Source organism: Microtus pennsylvanicus, chromosome 2 (assembly GCF_037038515.1).
Source record: "Microtus pennsylvanicus isolate mMicPen1 chromosome 2, mMicPen1.hap1, whole genome shotgun sequence".
NCBI lineage: Eukaryota > Metazoa > Chordata > Mammalia > Rodentia > Cricetidae > Microtus > Microtus pennsylvanicus.
The window spans coordinates 12,950,872-12,964,992 of NC_134580.1; the positions used below are offsets into that span (position 1 = coordinate 12,950,872).

General features: G+C 51.2%; 1 protein-coding gene across 3 annotated transcripts in view; it reads left to right on the forward strand.

Moving 5' to 3' along the window:
- Nucleotides 1–14,121, forward strand: part of Parvb (parvin beta) — a 79,957-nt gene that overhangs the window by 44,131 nt on the left and 21,705 nt on the right. For all 3 annotated transcript variants that reach the window (XM_075960204.1, XM_075960206.1, XM_075960207.1), the window contains exons 4-6: nucleotides 2,984–3,086; nucleotides 11,229–11,369; nucleotides 13,185–13,300. In XM_075960204.1, coding sequence (XP_075816319.1) covers nucleotides 2,984–3,086; nucleotides 11,229–11,369; nucleotides 13,185–13,300 — 360 coding nt within the window. The remainder of the gene's footprint in view (nucleotides 1–2,983; nucleotides 3,087–11,228; nucleotides 11,370–13,184; nucleotides 13,301–14,121) is intronic.

Sequence of the window (14,121 nt, forward strand, 5' to 3'; positions counted from 1 at the left end):
AGACTGGGGAGGATTTGTGCTTCCTGGACCCGAGAGCCTGGCCTGTTGTGTATAGTTCATTTTTGAGCTTTTGGCTTTTTCTTCCTGCCTTTGGGCTCCGAGTAGGCCAGAGATCTAGATGTGGGGGTTTTGTTTGTTTTGTTTTTCTTCTTTAAGTTTTCTATTCTCATAGAAGAAGTGTTCTCTCATGATTTCCTGGAATATTTGCATTTCAGGAAAGAAGCCTCTGGAAGCTAAGGAGGCCTGTAGGGCCCAGAGTCCTTTCTAGCGGGTGAATTCCCCAAGGCAATTCTCTGGTTTGTTTGAGACCTTGAGTTCTGCTCCTGTCTTAGCCACTGGGGATGAGAGCTGAGCAAAACAGCTCACTCGCCAAGCTCACAGTGTACCTGGGAGAAAACATGATTGGGGCTAAGTGAACACGCTCAGGTGGCAGGGGGTGCTTCGAAGCCTCCCCCTCCCCTTCTGCAGTTTCCTGCAGGGCAGTCAGGGAGATGGCATTTGAACAGACCTCTGCATGGGTGCCTAGGTCATGGCCAACTGCCCAACAGCGGGTGCAAAGGTCCTGAGGTATGGCATGTTCTAGCAACCATTGATATGGGCAGGGTTACAAGAGCCTATAAGCATGCAGGAGAGTGACCAGGGATAGAGACACCTAGAGACACCGTGATAGAGGTGTGGGGATGGTGGCCGATCATAGCTAACTTTCTCATGTTGGTTCTCAAGGTACAGGGGCCGACTCTTCCTCAAAGCTCTGGCAGACAGGGGTGGGGCTGGCTTTGTGTCCACTATATACACCTTCCATGCCTGCACTGTCCCCAGCTAACACCCATGACAGGTAACCTTCCTCGTGGACAGGGACTGCACTGCACCTCCTCTCTTCCTTGTCACGACCCTGCGTGGCACCTGCTATGGACACTTACTCGTGTGCTTATCCAAGGGAGACCCTACAAGTGAAGGCTCAGCAGTGGTGGCCTTTACAGTTGGAGGTGGGACCACAGGACAAGCACAAACTTCCCCTCCCTTTTTTGATGACTGGCAGAGAATACTTATTCTTATCCGGTCGTTGTTTTGGGGTTTCTGTTGCTATAATGAACACCCTGACCAAATGCACCCAGGGCAGGAAAGACATTTAAAGGTTGTAGTTATTGTCCAGGGAAGCCAGGGCAGGAACTCAAAGCAGGAACCTGGAGGCAGGAACAGAAGTGGAACCCATGGAGAGCGCTGCTCACTGGCGCGTTCAGCGTGCTCTCTTATTACGCCCAGGACCACCTGCCCCCGGGGTGGCCCAACCCAAATCGGGCCCTTCCACAACAATCATCAGTCAAGAAACTGTACACAGGCTTGCCCGCAGGCCAGGCTAGTGGAGGCATTTTCTCAGTTGAGGTCCCTCTTCCCAGGTGACTCTGGCTGTGTCCAGTTGGCACAAGTCCAGCCGGCATAGCAGTCGCAGCAAGCTCAATACAATGCTGTGTTTTCATTCCTCGTGAAGTCGAGATTGTGCTGTTTTCTGCACGGTGGAAAATCCTTGCTGTGGTTTGTAGACTCCAGTGTGAGAACAAACCTTAGACCCTCGGACAGAAGACAAGCGGGCACCTAGGAGATGCTCCCGGTGACCTCTTTCCTCCAATCAGGCCCTGCCTCATAGTTTTCATTGCCCAGAGAGGACAGTCCAGCAGCCAGAGAACACAGGCCCGACTGAAGCCCAATCAACCAGGGAGCTGGAGAGGGCGCCATCTCTCCCCCTGCCCCTCAGAAGGCGCTTCGACATGTGCGCAGAGTTGCAAGGCTTTGTGGCTCTTCATCCTAGCCACGTGTGGCTCTTAAGCTCTGAGATCCCTGATCTGAGACTGAGATAAGTCTCCTGGGGTCACTTGGAAGCTGGTTAGGACTTAAGAGGACTTGGCTTTGTGACCAATTTCTCTGTCACTGTTTTTTTTTCTTTCCCCAGAAAGTGACAAGACACTGTGTGTTTGGGTTTGTTCACTTTGATCCTTCTGAGAGTGGCCACAGACCTCTACCTCCCAGGGCCTTAGGGGTCCAATTAGATAACTTAATTCATTTTGCTGGCATGGGAAAGTCACAGTCTGAGTGTCATGGCTGCAGCCTGGGCAGGTATCTGTTTTATTCTGGGTGGGATGGTGCGTGAGCACTGTCTCCCAGAATCCCTCTATCCCAGAGACAATTAGCACTGCAGGTAGATTGCTTCCACGGTGTGCCCACCCGATGCATTGAGTAGAAAAACCTGTTAAGAAAAGCTGTCTGGGGAATATGGGTCTGGAAAATAGAAACAAAAAACTTGGCCTTGAATGTTTCCAGGAGCGTGATGGGCAGAAAGTGGCAGTGCTCAAATGTCCAGCAATGGGGCAGACAAATAAGATGAACATACATTTGTGTCTTGCAGTGGTAAGGGGTTCAGTGGGAAGTGGGGGAGAGGGAGAAGCTATCATAGGGATGGCCTTCAAACACCATGCTGAGAGAAGCCGGGCGTGAGGGAGGAGTTTGCCTACTGTGCAATCCCATTGATAGGGCTCAGGATCAGGAGATGGAGAGGGCCAGAGTCACGAGGAGAAGGCCTAGGACTCGAACTCAGCACTGCTGAAGTGCAGGCTAGGAGGAGGGTTGATGCTTCATGCCCCCACCTTTTCCTCTCTTCCCAGCACTTGCTCATTTAGCACCCAGTGCCCAAGTGGAGCCGTGAGCCCTTCTGCTGGGAGATGTGTGTCACCCATTACCGATGGTCCCTGCAGGATCCCAGCCTGCCTGGTCATATCAGGGCTCTATTGGGGACTGTTAGGAAGTCCTAGCTCCATGCACGGGTCTGGTCTCCACTCCTGCTCTGATCATGGACCAAGAGATACCCGTTGGCCTCCATTGTTACCAGGCAGGTGCCTGGTAGCCCTTGTATGTTTGGGCAGCTGCCCGTCTGAGCCTGCTGTGGCTCTGCTTTCTCCGGCAGCTCTGACACGCCTCTCCCCTCCCCCAGGTGCTCCTGGACTGGATCAACGACGTGCTGGCAGAGGAGCGCATCATTGTGAAACAGCTGGAGGAAGACCTCTACGACGGCCAGGTGCTTCAGAAGCTTCTCGGTGAGTGCCAGGACCCCACCGCGTGCCACCATCCTCCTTGCCCTGGAAACAGCCCAAAGCTTGGTTTATACCTCCTGGGTGGCCCTAGCTGTGGTTTCTTTGCCATCTGTCTTTGCGGTTTCTCTGCTGGCCGGTATGTACCCAGCCATGGGGCTGCAGCAGGTTTTAGTGGATGCTCATGCCGTAGACCAAGGAAACAGGATTCAGAGAGGAACCATGTCCCTCATCTCATCTCTCTGGCCACCCTTGTTCCATCCAGTTATGAGCATTTTTAGCATGACATGACAGAGGGTGGGTCTCCAACAACCCTGTGTGAGGGAACATGTCATTGTCCTGACTCATGCTTCCAGGCTTTACTGTCCCCAAGTTGTGACTGAGGATGATTGAATGTGTCTCAAGATAGAGTGATGGAAGGAAAGATGGACAGGTGGGCAGCCTCTCCATCGAAGGTTCTTGAGCCTTGCTGAATGCTGGGTTCTAGGCCAGTGATTCCTGAGGCAGACATCTCTCTACCCTGCCCTTAGGGAGTGTGTAGTCTGTCTGAGCAGACAGTGACAGATGCCGTGGGTCTGGAGCGTATAAAAGCCACACAGACGCCATATTATACGGCCAGAGTGGGTGGCCTTACCACACACTGGGGTAGAATGGCCAGGAGAATAGAGAAGGATAAAGTTAGGGGTGGGGGATGGTAATTCCATGAGATTCATGATGCCTCAGTCTGGGGTGGTGACTCATGCCTGTCATTCTAGCACTTGGGAGGCTAAGGCAGGAGAACTACTAGTTTAAGGCTAGCCTGGCCTACATAACAAAGGCCTATCTCTGAAAGAAAATCGTGAATGACACAGCTTTGGGACCAGCTCTTACCTGGGGATGTTGTGCTTGGGGCTATTATGAGCGTATCTTGTGGGCTGTGCTGTCCTCTCTGGCTGAGTCTTGGTGGTTGTGGATGTGGTGAGGTATGGGCTGTCAGGTTTGCACTGGCTCCTCTCTTTCCGCTGTTTGTCCGGTACCTTGGGCGTAGGTCCTGATCATACAGGTCTTTCCTCATCACAGCGGGATCTCACAGCAGCCCAAGGACAGTCTCAGTGACCCAGTGTCTCCAAATATCTTTTCTTCCAGGGCATTTTATGCTGTCCCTGTTCTTTCCTGACTTCTTCCTGCGTCCCTCCTCCCCTTTTACTCCTCTGCCTCTTATGACGTCTTTGAAGGGTTTGGACATCTTGTCCTATAGAAGATGGACCCATGTAGATTCATCGGATCACTCTTTTATTTTTCTCTTTTAAAGATTTATTTAATTTGATTTTATGTGTATGAGTGTTTGTGTGTCTGTGCACTATATGCCTGCAATGCTTGTGGAGGCCAGAAGAGGGCATCAGATCTCTTGTAACTGAAGTTTATGGGTGATTGTGAGCTGCCGCGTGGGTGCTGGGAATTGACCCAGGTCTTCTAGAAGAGCAGCCAGTGCTTTTAAGCAATGAGTCCTCAGTTCAGCCCTGATTGCTCTTTCCTCAGTGTTACTAAGTAGGCGTAAACCTTTTCACTGGGGCTGACACAGAGCCCACTGCTTCACATTGCAGGAGGTGTACAGTGCCAGGCTACAGATAGAGAGTGATGGAGAAGGTCTGATCCTCAGCCAAGGTGATGGCCATAAAGGAGGGAATGGTGAGATTATGGGGTCCTGAGTGACTGAGTGGCCATGGGGACCTCTCTGTGGGCCTCACAGCCCAGCAGAGTTCCAGATACACCCTCAGAGGTGGAGGCTCTGTGGCCAGGCAGAGCCTGCTGTGTGGAGCAGATCACGGAACTTGAGGCAGGGTTGTGGAGAAAGGAGAGAGGGTGGTGGGATCTGGGGCGAGGCTGGGAAGATAGACAGGGCCAGCCCTGGTAGGCAAAGGCTTTCCTTCCACGTCACAAGGGCTACTGGGAGTTTTGAACAGGGCCGTGCATACCATGCTCTTAGTAAGATTTTTACAAGGTTCCCTCAGGCTTCTGGGTGCAGAGTGGGTGGGGAGCAGGGTCTGGAGTTAGGACTGGGTGTGGCTCAGGGTGCTCTTTGTGGAACCTACTTCTGAAAGAGCTCTGGCTAGGATTTGCAATGCAGATGTGAACAGATTTTTTGGAGAGAGGATGGAGGCCAGAGGTATGGACTGAGCAACTAGTGAATGAGTGAAGAGTTGGGGCGACCTCATAAGTGAGGATTTGGGGCATCTGCCTGTCTGGAGCCTCATGCTGGAGCCAGAGTTCTCTGGCTGCAGAGTTAGACAGAATCCAGCTGCTCAGAAGTGGTGTTTAGCACCATGGGCCCAACCATTCCCTGGAGAGGGGTTGCACACTCCTCATTGGGCTGAATATCAAATGATCAAGAGTGAACATGGGAGTTTGGTTAAGAATCCCTGTCTTAGGATAAGGTTCTGTGGCTCAGGAATGAAGCTGGAGAGTTGCTGAGATCCTTGGGTAAGGACATGTGCCATTGAGCTGATGTCTTTTGATTCCTTAGACCTACATGGTAGAGGGAGAGAACTGATCCCCAAAGCTGTCCTTTGACATCCACACGCATGCTATGGCATGCATGCCTACAGACGCAGACTCCCACAATAAATAAATAAATTAGTAATTTTGTTTAAACAATACGGCTCTGACTTTGCATCTACACTGACTGTGGTTGGCTGTTGACAGCTCTGGTGCCTGCCCTGGTCCATCTTTGAGAGCAGATGTTATTGACCGCTTGGGCACATGGTTTTGGTTGCCCCTTCATTTTACCTGGTAGATGCAGCACTGACATGAAGCCTCCATGTTGCTTCTCCAGGCCGCGTAAAGTGAGGCTCCAGGCTTGCCCAAGCTCTGCTGTCTTTGTACTGTGGAGTGGTTGTTATAGCCTCTCATTTGAATATCTCCAGTTGGTACTTGAAAAAGCAGCTTGGAAGCCTCTTATGTTAAGTGGTTTGGATGGAGAAAAGGACAATGGGAAGAGTATTCAAGGCTGAAGAGGACGTCAGTCAGCGCAGTCTTTGCCTGGTTGTGTGGGCACTGCTGTTTCTGATGAGATGTAATGAAAGCTCCCATGACCTCTGAGACTGGGGATCCCAGGAGTGACCTTGGTGTAGGTGCTGGGCTCTTGGGCTTTCCAAAGGCAGAGTTAGGTCAAATAAGAGGTGCTGGCTGAACAATAAGATCTCAGCGGTGTTGCTGGGACTGGTCAAGATGAGGGGGTCTAGCAAAGAAGTCTGGTGAGATCAATATATGGGAAGGGACCCCGAGGAATGTCACGTGAGAGTAGGAAGTACTTTTTAAGTTTTATTTGAATTATATTTTTTGTATGAGCGTCCACATGAGAATGGGGGCATGTGTGGACCATGTGCCCATGTGGAGGTCAGAAGACAGCTGCACATGTCCTTCTTCTTTCCCCTGTGTGTGAGGCAGGGTCTCTTGCTTCCCTCAGCCTGCTCCAGGCTAGATGACTCGCTAGCTTCTGGGGCTTCTCTTGCCTGCACCTTCCTTCTTGTTCCTTAAAGAATGCTGGGGTACAGGTGTGCATATGAACACATTTTGCTTTTTGTGTTCTGGGGCTTGAACTCAGGTTCATGTTTCATGAAGCAAGCGTGTTACCCGCTGAGCCACATCCCCAGCCTGAGGAGGTGTTTTGAGTGGATGAGGAGCCTAAATGATGAGGATGGTATGGACCTTTGGACTTGGCCATGTGGCATTCATCAAGACTGAGCCACCAGGGAACCCAGAGGAGCTTCTATTTCTGAGAGGAGTTGCTGGAAGCAGCAGGGAACAGTGGCAGGCCAGTTTTCAGCTTGGCTGGGTTAGTTGGTGGACAGGGTGGAATGCCTGTGTAGGATGCTGAGGGTCTCCCGGGCCAGCTGGTACTCACTGGGACATTTTTAGTCCTTCCTCATGTGTGCCATCACCCTCAGCCGCGTACTTCACTCAAGGGTCACTCAGCCTTTCTCTGACTCTTCCACATTGGTAAGAAGAGGCCATGACACATCTGCCACCCAGCAGTTGGCAGATCAGTACCTGGTGGCTGTACAGAGAAATCTCTTTGCTTAGTAGAGTCACTGCGTCATGGAGACCTAAGGCGAGACCGTGGGGCACAGGACCTGCTTCCTAACCTCACATTCATACACTGACATCAGCGCTGGATAGGTTTTATGTCAACTTGACACTGTCTGGAATCATCTGAGAAGAGGGAACCTCAACTGAGAAAATGCCGCTCTAAGATCAGAGTGTGCGCAGGCCTCTCGGACAGCAGGTCTCACCCTGTGGGTGGCAGCCCCTCTGGCAAACCTCTATCTCCAAAAATACTTACATTACGATTCGTAACAGTAGCAAATTAGTTGTGAAGTAGTAACAAACAGAATTTTATGGTTGTGGGTTCCTACAACATAAGGAACGGTATTAAAGGGTCACAGCATTAGGAAGCTTCAACACCACTGCTGTAGGACACTTCCTCCCCTCCCCTCCACTTCTTCCCCTCCCCTCCACTTCCTCCCCTCTCCTTCACTTCCTCCCCTCCCCTCCACTTCCTTCCTCCCTCCCTCCCTCCCTCCCTCCCTCCCTCCCTCCCTCCCTCCCTCCCTCCCTCCCTCTCTCTCTCTCTCTCTCTCTCTCTCTCTTTCAACACAGGTCTGTGTAACAGACCTAGCTGTCCTGGAACTAACTCTTGTAGACCAGGCTGGTCTTGAACTCATGAAGAATCACTTGTCTCTGCCTTCTAAATGCTGGGATTAAAGGCGTGCACCACCATCGCCCGAGGTGTAGAGCAATTTCTAAATTAGTGAGCAATGTGAGAGGGCCCAGCCTATTGTGAATGGGACCACTCCTAGGCTGGTAGTCCTGAATTCTATAAGAAGCAGGCTGGAGCCAGGTGGTGGTAGCACATGCCTTTAATCCCAGAACTCGGAAGGCAGAGGCAGGCAGAGCTCTGTGAGTTCGAGACCAGCCTGGTCTACACAGTGAATTCCAGGACAGCCAGGATTATGTAGAGAGACCCTGTCTCAAAAAGAAAAAGAAAAAAAGAAAGTAGGCGGAGCAAGTCATAAGGGGCAAACACAGCCCCCTCCATGGCCTCTGCATCAGGTTCCTGCCCCGCTTGAGTTCCTGTCCTGCCTGCTTTTGATAATGGATTATGGTTGGTCTATATAAGCGAAATAAGCCCTTTTCTTTCAGGATACTGTTGCTCATGGTGTTTCATCATAGCAACAGCGGCCCAGTTAGTTAGTTAGACAAATCCTAACCCTCAGGCCTTAGAATGTGACTGTGTTTAGAGACACATTTTAAAAAGAAGTGATTAATTTGAAACGAGGTTATGGGGCTTGGCCCTACTCCAGTATGACTAGTGTCCTTTTTATTTATTTATTATTTTTTAAAAAAGAAAAATATTTATTCACTATGTATACATAGTGTTCTGCCTTTCTGTTTGCCAGCAGGCCAGAAAAGGGCACCAGATCTCATTACAGATGGTTGTGAGCCACCATGTGGTGGCTAGGAATTGAACTCAGGGCCTCTTGAAGAACAGCCAGCGCTCTTAACCGCTGAGCCATCTCTCAAGCTCCAACTGGTGTCCTTATGAGAAGAAACTAGCCATGAGGGGAGGTGCTGCATACCCATCAATGCCGGCATTTGAACTGCTCAGGCAGGGAGACTGAGTTCAAGGACAGCCTAGCTACAGAGGGACACCACGTCTCATTAAAACAAAAACAAAACAAAACAAAAAAACCCAAAACAACAACAAAAAAAAAACGTAGCTTAGGAGACAGCTGCACACAGAGGGACGTCCATGTGGGGACACAGAGAAGAAAACAACCAGCACCTTTTCTCAGACCTCTGGTCCCAGGGTCGGGAGAAAGAGCCTCTCTAGGCCACCACTCGGCTCTTCCTCAGCCAGAGCTGCCTGATGCGGTTGCCTTCCCTTCTCTGTTGCCTCCTCCTCTGCCATCCCAGCTGACATCACTGGCGGCAGGGGAACAAGCGGACATGCTGGTTCTCTTTGTCCCTTCCTTCTTCCCTGTTCCCTTCCCCAGGGTCTGCCTGTCCTTGGTTGCTGCACACCTGTGGGCCTAGCTTGCTGTGTGTTTTCCTGTTGCTCACACACGCGCAGCTGGGGGTGTCTCTGTTGGGGCCTGTGACCCAGGTGACGGGTCCGCTTGTCCCCAGAGGCAGTGTGGAACCACCAATTTGTTTTCTTCATCACGCTCTCTGCCCATTCTGTCACGTGTCCATCCATGGTCTTTCTTGGTTATCACATTCACTGTGTCCCCCCACTGAGGGCCTCTCTTGTCCACGTGTCTCCAGCACCTGTGCCCAGCATCCGTTTGTTGAGGGAACATGTGATTGAAGGGTTGTACCGTGTGTAGTAGACGGTCATGTGCTGTCTTGTCCCACAGACTGCAGAAGAACGGACCATTTTAACTGCAGGAGCTGGAAGTTGGGGGCGGAGCGGAGGGCAAGAACATAGAAGTCCCGGGCCCAGGAAAACGCGTGTGGCAGAACTTTGTGGGACCTTAGCGGGGTTCCTGATCTCAGTGACAATGTGGCTGATGGCAGCTTTGCATCCCGGGCTAAGGACATGGTAATCACATTCCAGGAAATTGCCTCCGGTCACCCTGGGTCTGCGCCTTCGCTAGTTGGCAGAGGAGCCCTGCCAGGAAATAGCACATCTTGGAATTAAAGACTAGGAAGGAACGGGGCTCCCTGCCTTCACCGGGGGCGGGGGGAGCGCTGGCTGCTGTATCTGTTGGCTACCTGCTCTCACCTGCTGCCTCCCCGATTCCCAAAGGAAATTGAAGGCGGCTGGGTCCCTGTCTAGGTAATTGAATCCTGAGCGAATGTGACAAATTCTCGGCCAGGCTCCTCCGGAGTGCTTCCTGCCTGTTCTTAGAAACGACACAGTCACCAACTCGGCGAATCTCCAATCAAACTTCTTGCAGTGTGAAAATGTTAGAAACCCGAGAAGGAGCCTAGGAAGGCAGGGGAGACTCGCTGAGCTTTTCTTGTTGTGTTTATCAAAATTCGCTGTCTGGGACTCTGCTGGGACATCTCCCCTTCCCACACTCTCTGCAGTCACCCTTTGAGGCCGGCCCAGGAACTTCCTCTTCCTCACTCCACTATCGCACCTTTTGCTTTTATTTTTAAATTATTATTTATTATTATTATTATTATCATCATCATCATCATCGCTAGTGTATGATGTGTGTGTGTGTGTGGGGGGAATGCATGTGCATCTAAAAGTCAGATGACAACCTTTTTTCTTTTGTTGAGACAAGATTTCACTGTGTAACCCTGACAGACTCTGCCTCTGCCTCCTGAGTGTTGGGGTTAAAGGCATGTGCCACCACATCCAGCTAACTTTAGCTTTTAATATAAATTTTTAAGGGTTTTCTTTGAGAATTTTATAAACAGGCCCTGTGTTTCCACCATTGCCACCTTTCCACCTCTCCCCCGCACCCCCACTCCCTCTCAAGTTCATGATTTCTTTTTTAATTATTAATTTTAAGTCTGTGTATTTGCGGCTCAGTGAGTGCATTCAGTGCTGCTCCTACGTGCGCCTTTAGGATGACCACTTGGTACTGAACAATCAACCAGGGGACTTCCTGTCCCTGGAGAGGACAGGTTCTCCTGCCCCCCGCAGCCATTAATCGCCTGTGCTTCTTTATCTCGGGGTGGGGCTTTGTGGCATGTCAACTGGAATTGCCACTGTCAGATCTTGTTGAGGCAGCCATGTGGTTGTGATTTCATGGGTGCAGCTTCCCAGGCCCACCTAGAGGGTTCTAGCTGGCAGCAGGCCAGAGGACAACTTTTGAACAGCTCTGTTCTTCCACTGTGGTGTCTGGTGCCTGACCACCACCATGACAACACTGGACCCCCAGCTGCATCGTGAAGGGGTCTTCTCCATTTCGTGCACATAAGCTGCTCCCAAACGCCTGCTTCATTCTTAACTGCCCTTCACTTGCTATTGTGTAACCTTCTCACAGTAGAAATGGCCTCCCAAGTCCAGAGCTTCCTGGCTTAGCACAGTACCGGTACCGCCGTCCCAGGGATCTGGGCTAAGGTGTCCCTGCTCCAGCCAGGGCACAGGTGGCTCCAGCTCCTCCCCCTTGGACACTCTGCCTCATGGCCTTGTCCTTGTCTCCACAGAAAAGCTGGGGCACTGCAAGCTGAATGTGGCCGAGGTGACACAGTCCGAGATCGGGCAAAAGCAGAAGTTGCAGACGGTCCTGGAGGCTGTGCAGGATCTGCTTCGGCCCCACGGCTGGCCGCTGCGCTGGAATGTGGACTGTGAGTGGCCCCTGTGTGGGGACCGAGTGTTGGAAGGAACCATCCTCCGTCCTTCTGTGTTGTCATCGATTACTCCATAAGGCCTTGTGGTTAAAACCAGTGTACCCTCTTGACCTGTTGTGCCAGAGGCCAGGTGGCAGAGGAGAGGCCTGAAGACGCTAGGGTGGAGACACACAGCTAAGGGCACAATCACACACCAGGGCTCTGCCTCCCCACCTCCTTACACACCACACACACACACACACACACACACACACACGCTCCCCCACCCCCACTGTGTCTCACTTCTAGGATTCTTATTTGTTTGTGTTTGTTTGTTTATTTTGTGTGGGTCTAAGTGCAAGTGTCTGGAGGCCAGTGGCCAGCCTCAGGAACCACGCCCCTTGTCTGATTTGAGGTAGGGCCTCTCACTGAGACCTGCAGCTTACCAGTGAGGCGGGGCTGGCTGGCCAGTGAACGCAGGCTCCTTCTGTCCTCAACTACCCTGTGCCGGGATTACTAGCATGGTCTACCACAGTTGGCTTTTTTAAAACTTCAACTTGAGTCCTCATACTTGTGTGACAAATATTTTATGGATGGAGACATCTCCTAAGACCTTGTATTGTTTTTAAGAGTCATGTAGCCCAGGCTAACCTTGAACTCAATATGTACCCAAGGCTGGCCTATTCTCCTGGCTCTACTTTCTGAATGCTGGGATTATATGCCTGGTCCAAGAATTTTTTTGTTGGGACTTGACACCAAACACCCAGTGTAGTGGCACAAAGTGAACCCATGTGGGGGTGGCCTACTGAAGCAGGTGCCAAGAAACCCATTGCTAGTTCAGGAATGTCATGTGTCAGCGGACTTGAGGGGTTTGTGGCCTTACAGTTCTTAGCTCAGAGGGAACAGGAGGGGATGAGCTGGCTGAAAAAGCTGATGGCTTCTGTCCTGCCCGTGTCCTTACCTCCTCTGATGTCCCCACATCAGGTGTGATGTGGCATGATCCCAAAGCCTGCCCTTCAGGGCCAGTGCTCTGTGCCCTGCATAAGAGCCCAGATCTTGGCTGTGAGGACGGGGTTGACCCTGCTGCTGGTTTCTTGGCATGACTTTGGGTAGACCTATCCTTCTAACTCAGGTGCTGGGCTATGGGTAGGAAGTGCCTCAAGAGCTAAAAACCCCTCCACAGATTCGCTATAACCTGGCCTGAAGCTTTCTATTCAGCGAGAGCCAGGGCAGGCAGCCAGGTCCGGCTGGGACCCAGAGTAGCCCCTACCCTTGTCAATCACCCCCATGGGGACAGCTGATGGTTTAGTGGCAGAAGTTTGCCTAGTGCTAATGATAATGACGTGTGTTCTTATGGTGTATGCAGCTATGACCTGCCCCTTGTCCCTGCAACCTGCAACTCTCTGCTTTAAAGAACACGAGGCTTTTAAAAGTCACTGCTCAAACCAGGCACAGTGACACACACACACACACACACACACACACACACACACACACACACCTTTAATCTTAGTGCTTGGAAAGCTGAGGCAGGTGGATCATTGTGTGTTTGAGGTCAGCTGTTCTAGGCCAACCAGGACTACATAGTGAGATCCTGCCAAAAAAAAATAATAAAAAATAAAATAAAAAGAACATGATTGTCAAGTGGCCTTGAGCCAACAAGAAAGAATAGAGAGAAGCCAGGCAGAAGCAGGCAGAAGCCCTCTGAGGCCTCCCTATCTGAGGTCCTTTCATCCTCCCCCAGAGGTCTCCTTGAGACCTGCCCTCGAGATGGTCCCCTGCTCTCTACAGCATCTGACCCGAGGCCGCTCTTTCTTCCCCCTCCACCCAAAGCTATCCACGGGAAGAACCTGGTGTCCATTCTTCACCTCCTCGTCTCCCTGGCCATGCACTTCAGGGCCCCCATCCACCTTCCCGAGCATGTCACCGTGCAGGTGGTGGTCGTCCGGGTGAGTACACTGGGCCGTCTCTTCGCCCGTCTCTCTGCTGGCGAGGCAAGCTGCCTCTTTTTCTTCTTGTAGTTTTCCAGCCCTTTCCCCCAATCCCGAGAGGCTACCTTGTATTTTTCCCTCTTGATAAAATGCATATCTCACCCTGGCTCTTTGAGAAATGATTGGAGAGGGAACAATGGCGTTGATTTGAAGAGTGGCACACGGGTGTTGAGGTTTAATTTCCCAGATTTCTGAAAAGAACGCTCATTTCTCTCCAAAGCCACCGAGTCGGAATCCAATCCCCTTGAATGTGCTTATTACACACTGGAGGAGCTGCGACCGGCAGAATGAAATAGACACCCAAATTAAAGGCTCTCCACATTTGCTCCGTATTATAAGCCATCATTCCCCATTATCTCTTTTTTTAGGTTCATTTCTCTTGATTTACTTAGAGAAGTGAGCCAGGACCTGGGGTCCTGGTAATGGGACCAGGCGTAGATTTTCCATGCATGCTGTCCTGGGCTTTAGCATTCAAGCACACAGATGCTGGCCTGACTTGGTTCCTGTGCATGACTTCAGTGTATTAAATACCTACGGGTGCCGGACATATGACTGAATTTGTGGGGACCCTGAATGAGGAAATCCCATTTGGCCTGGAAGAGCCACTGTGTCTGCCAAAGGTCTGAGGTCACAGTTGGGACCTGTGTGTCGCTGGTGTTTACATTACTGGAGACGCTCAGTTTCACTCTGTTCTCTGAATTTTTAACTTATCTGTTCTGTGGTCTGTGGTCCATAACAACCTGGCTGAGCCTGTGTTTTCGGAAGCCATACTGACCTCT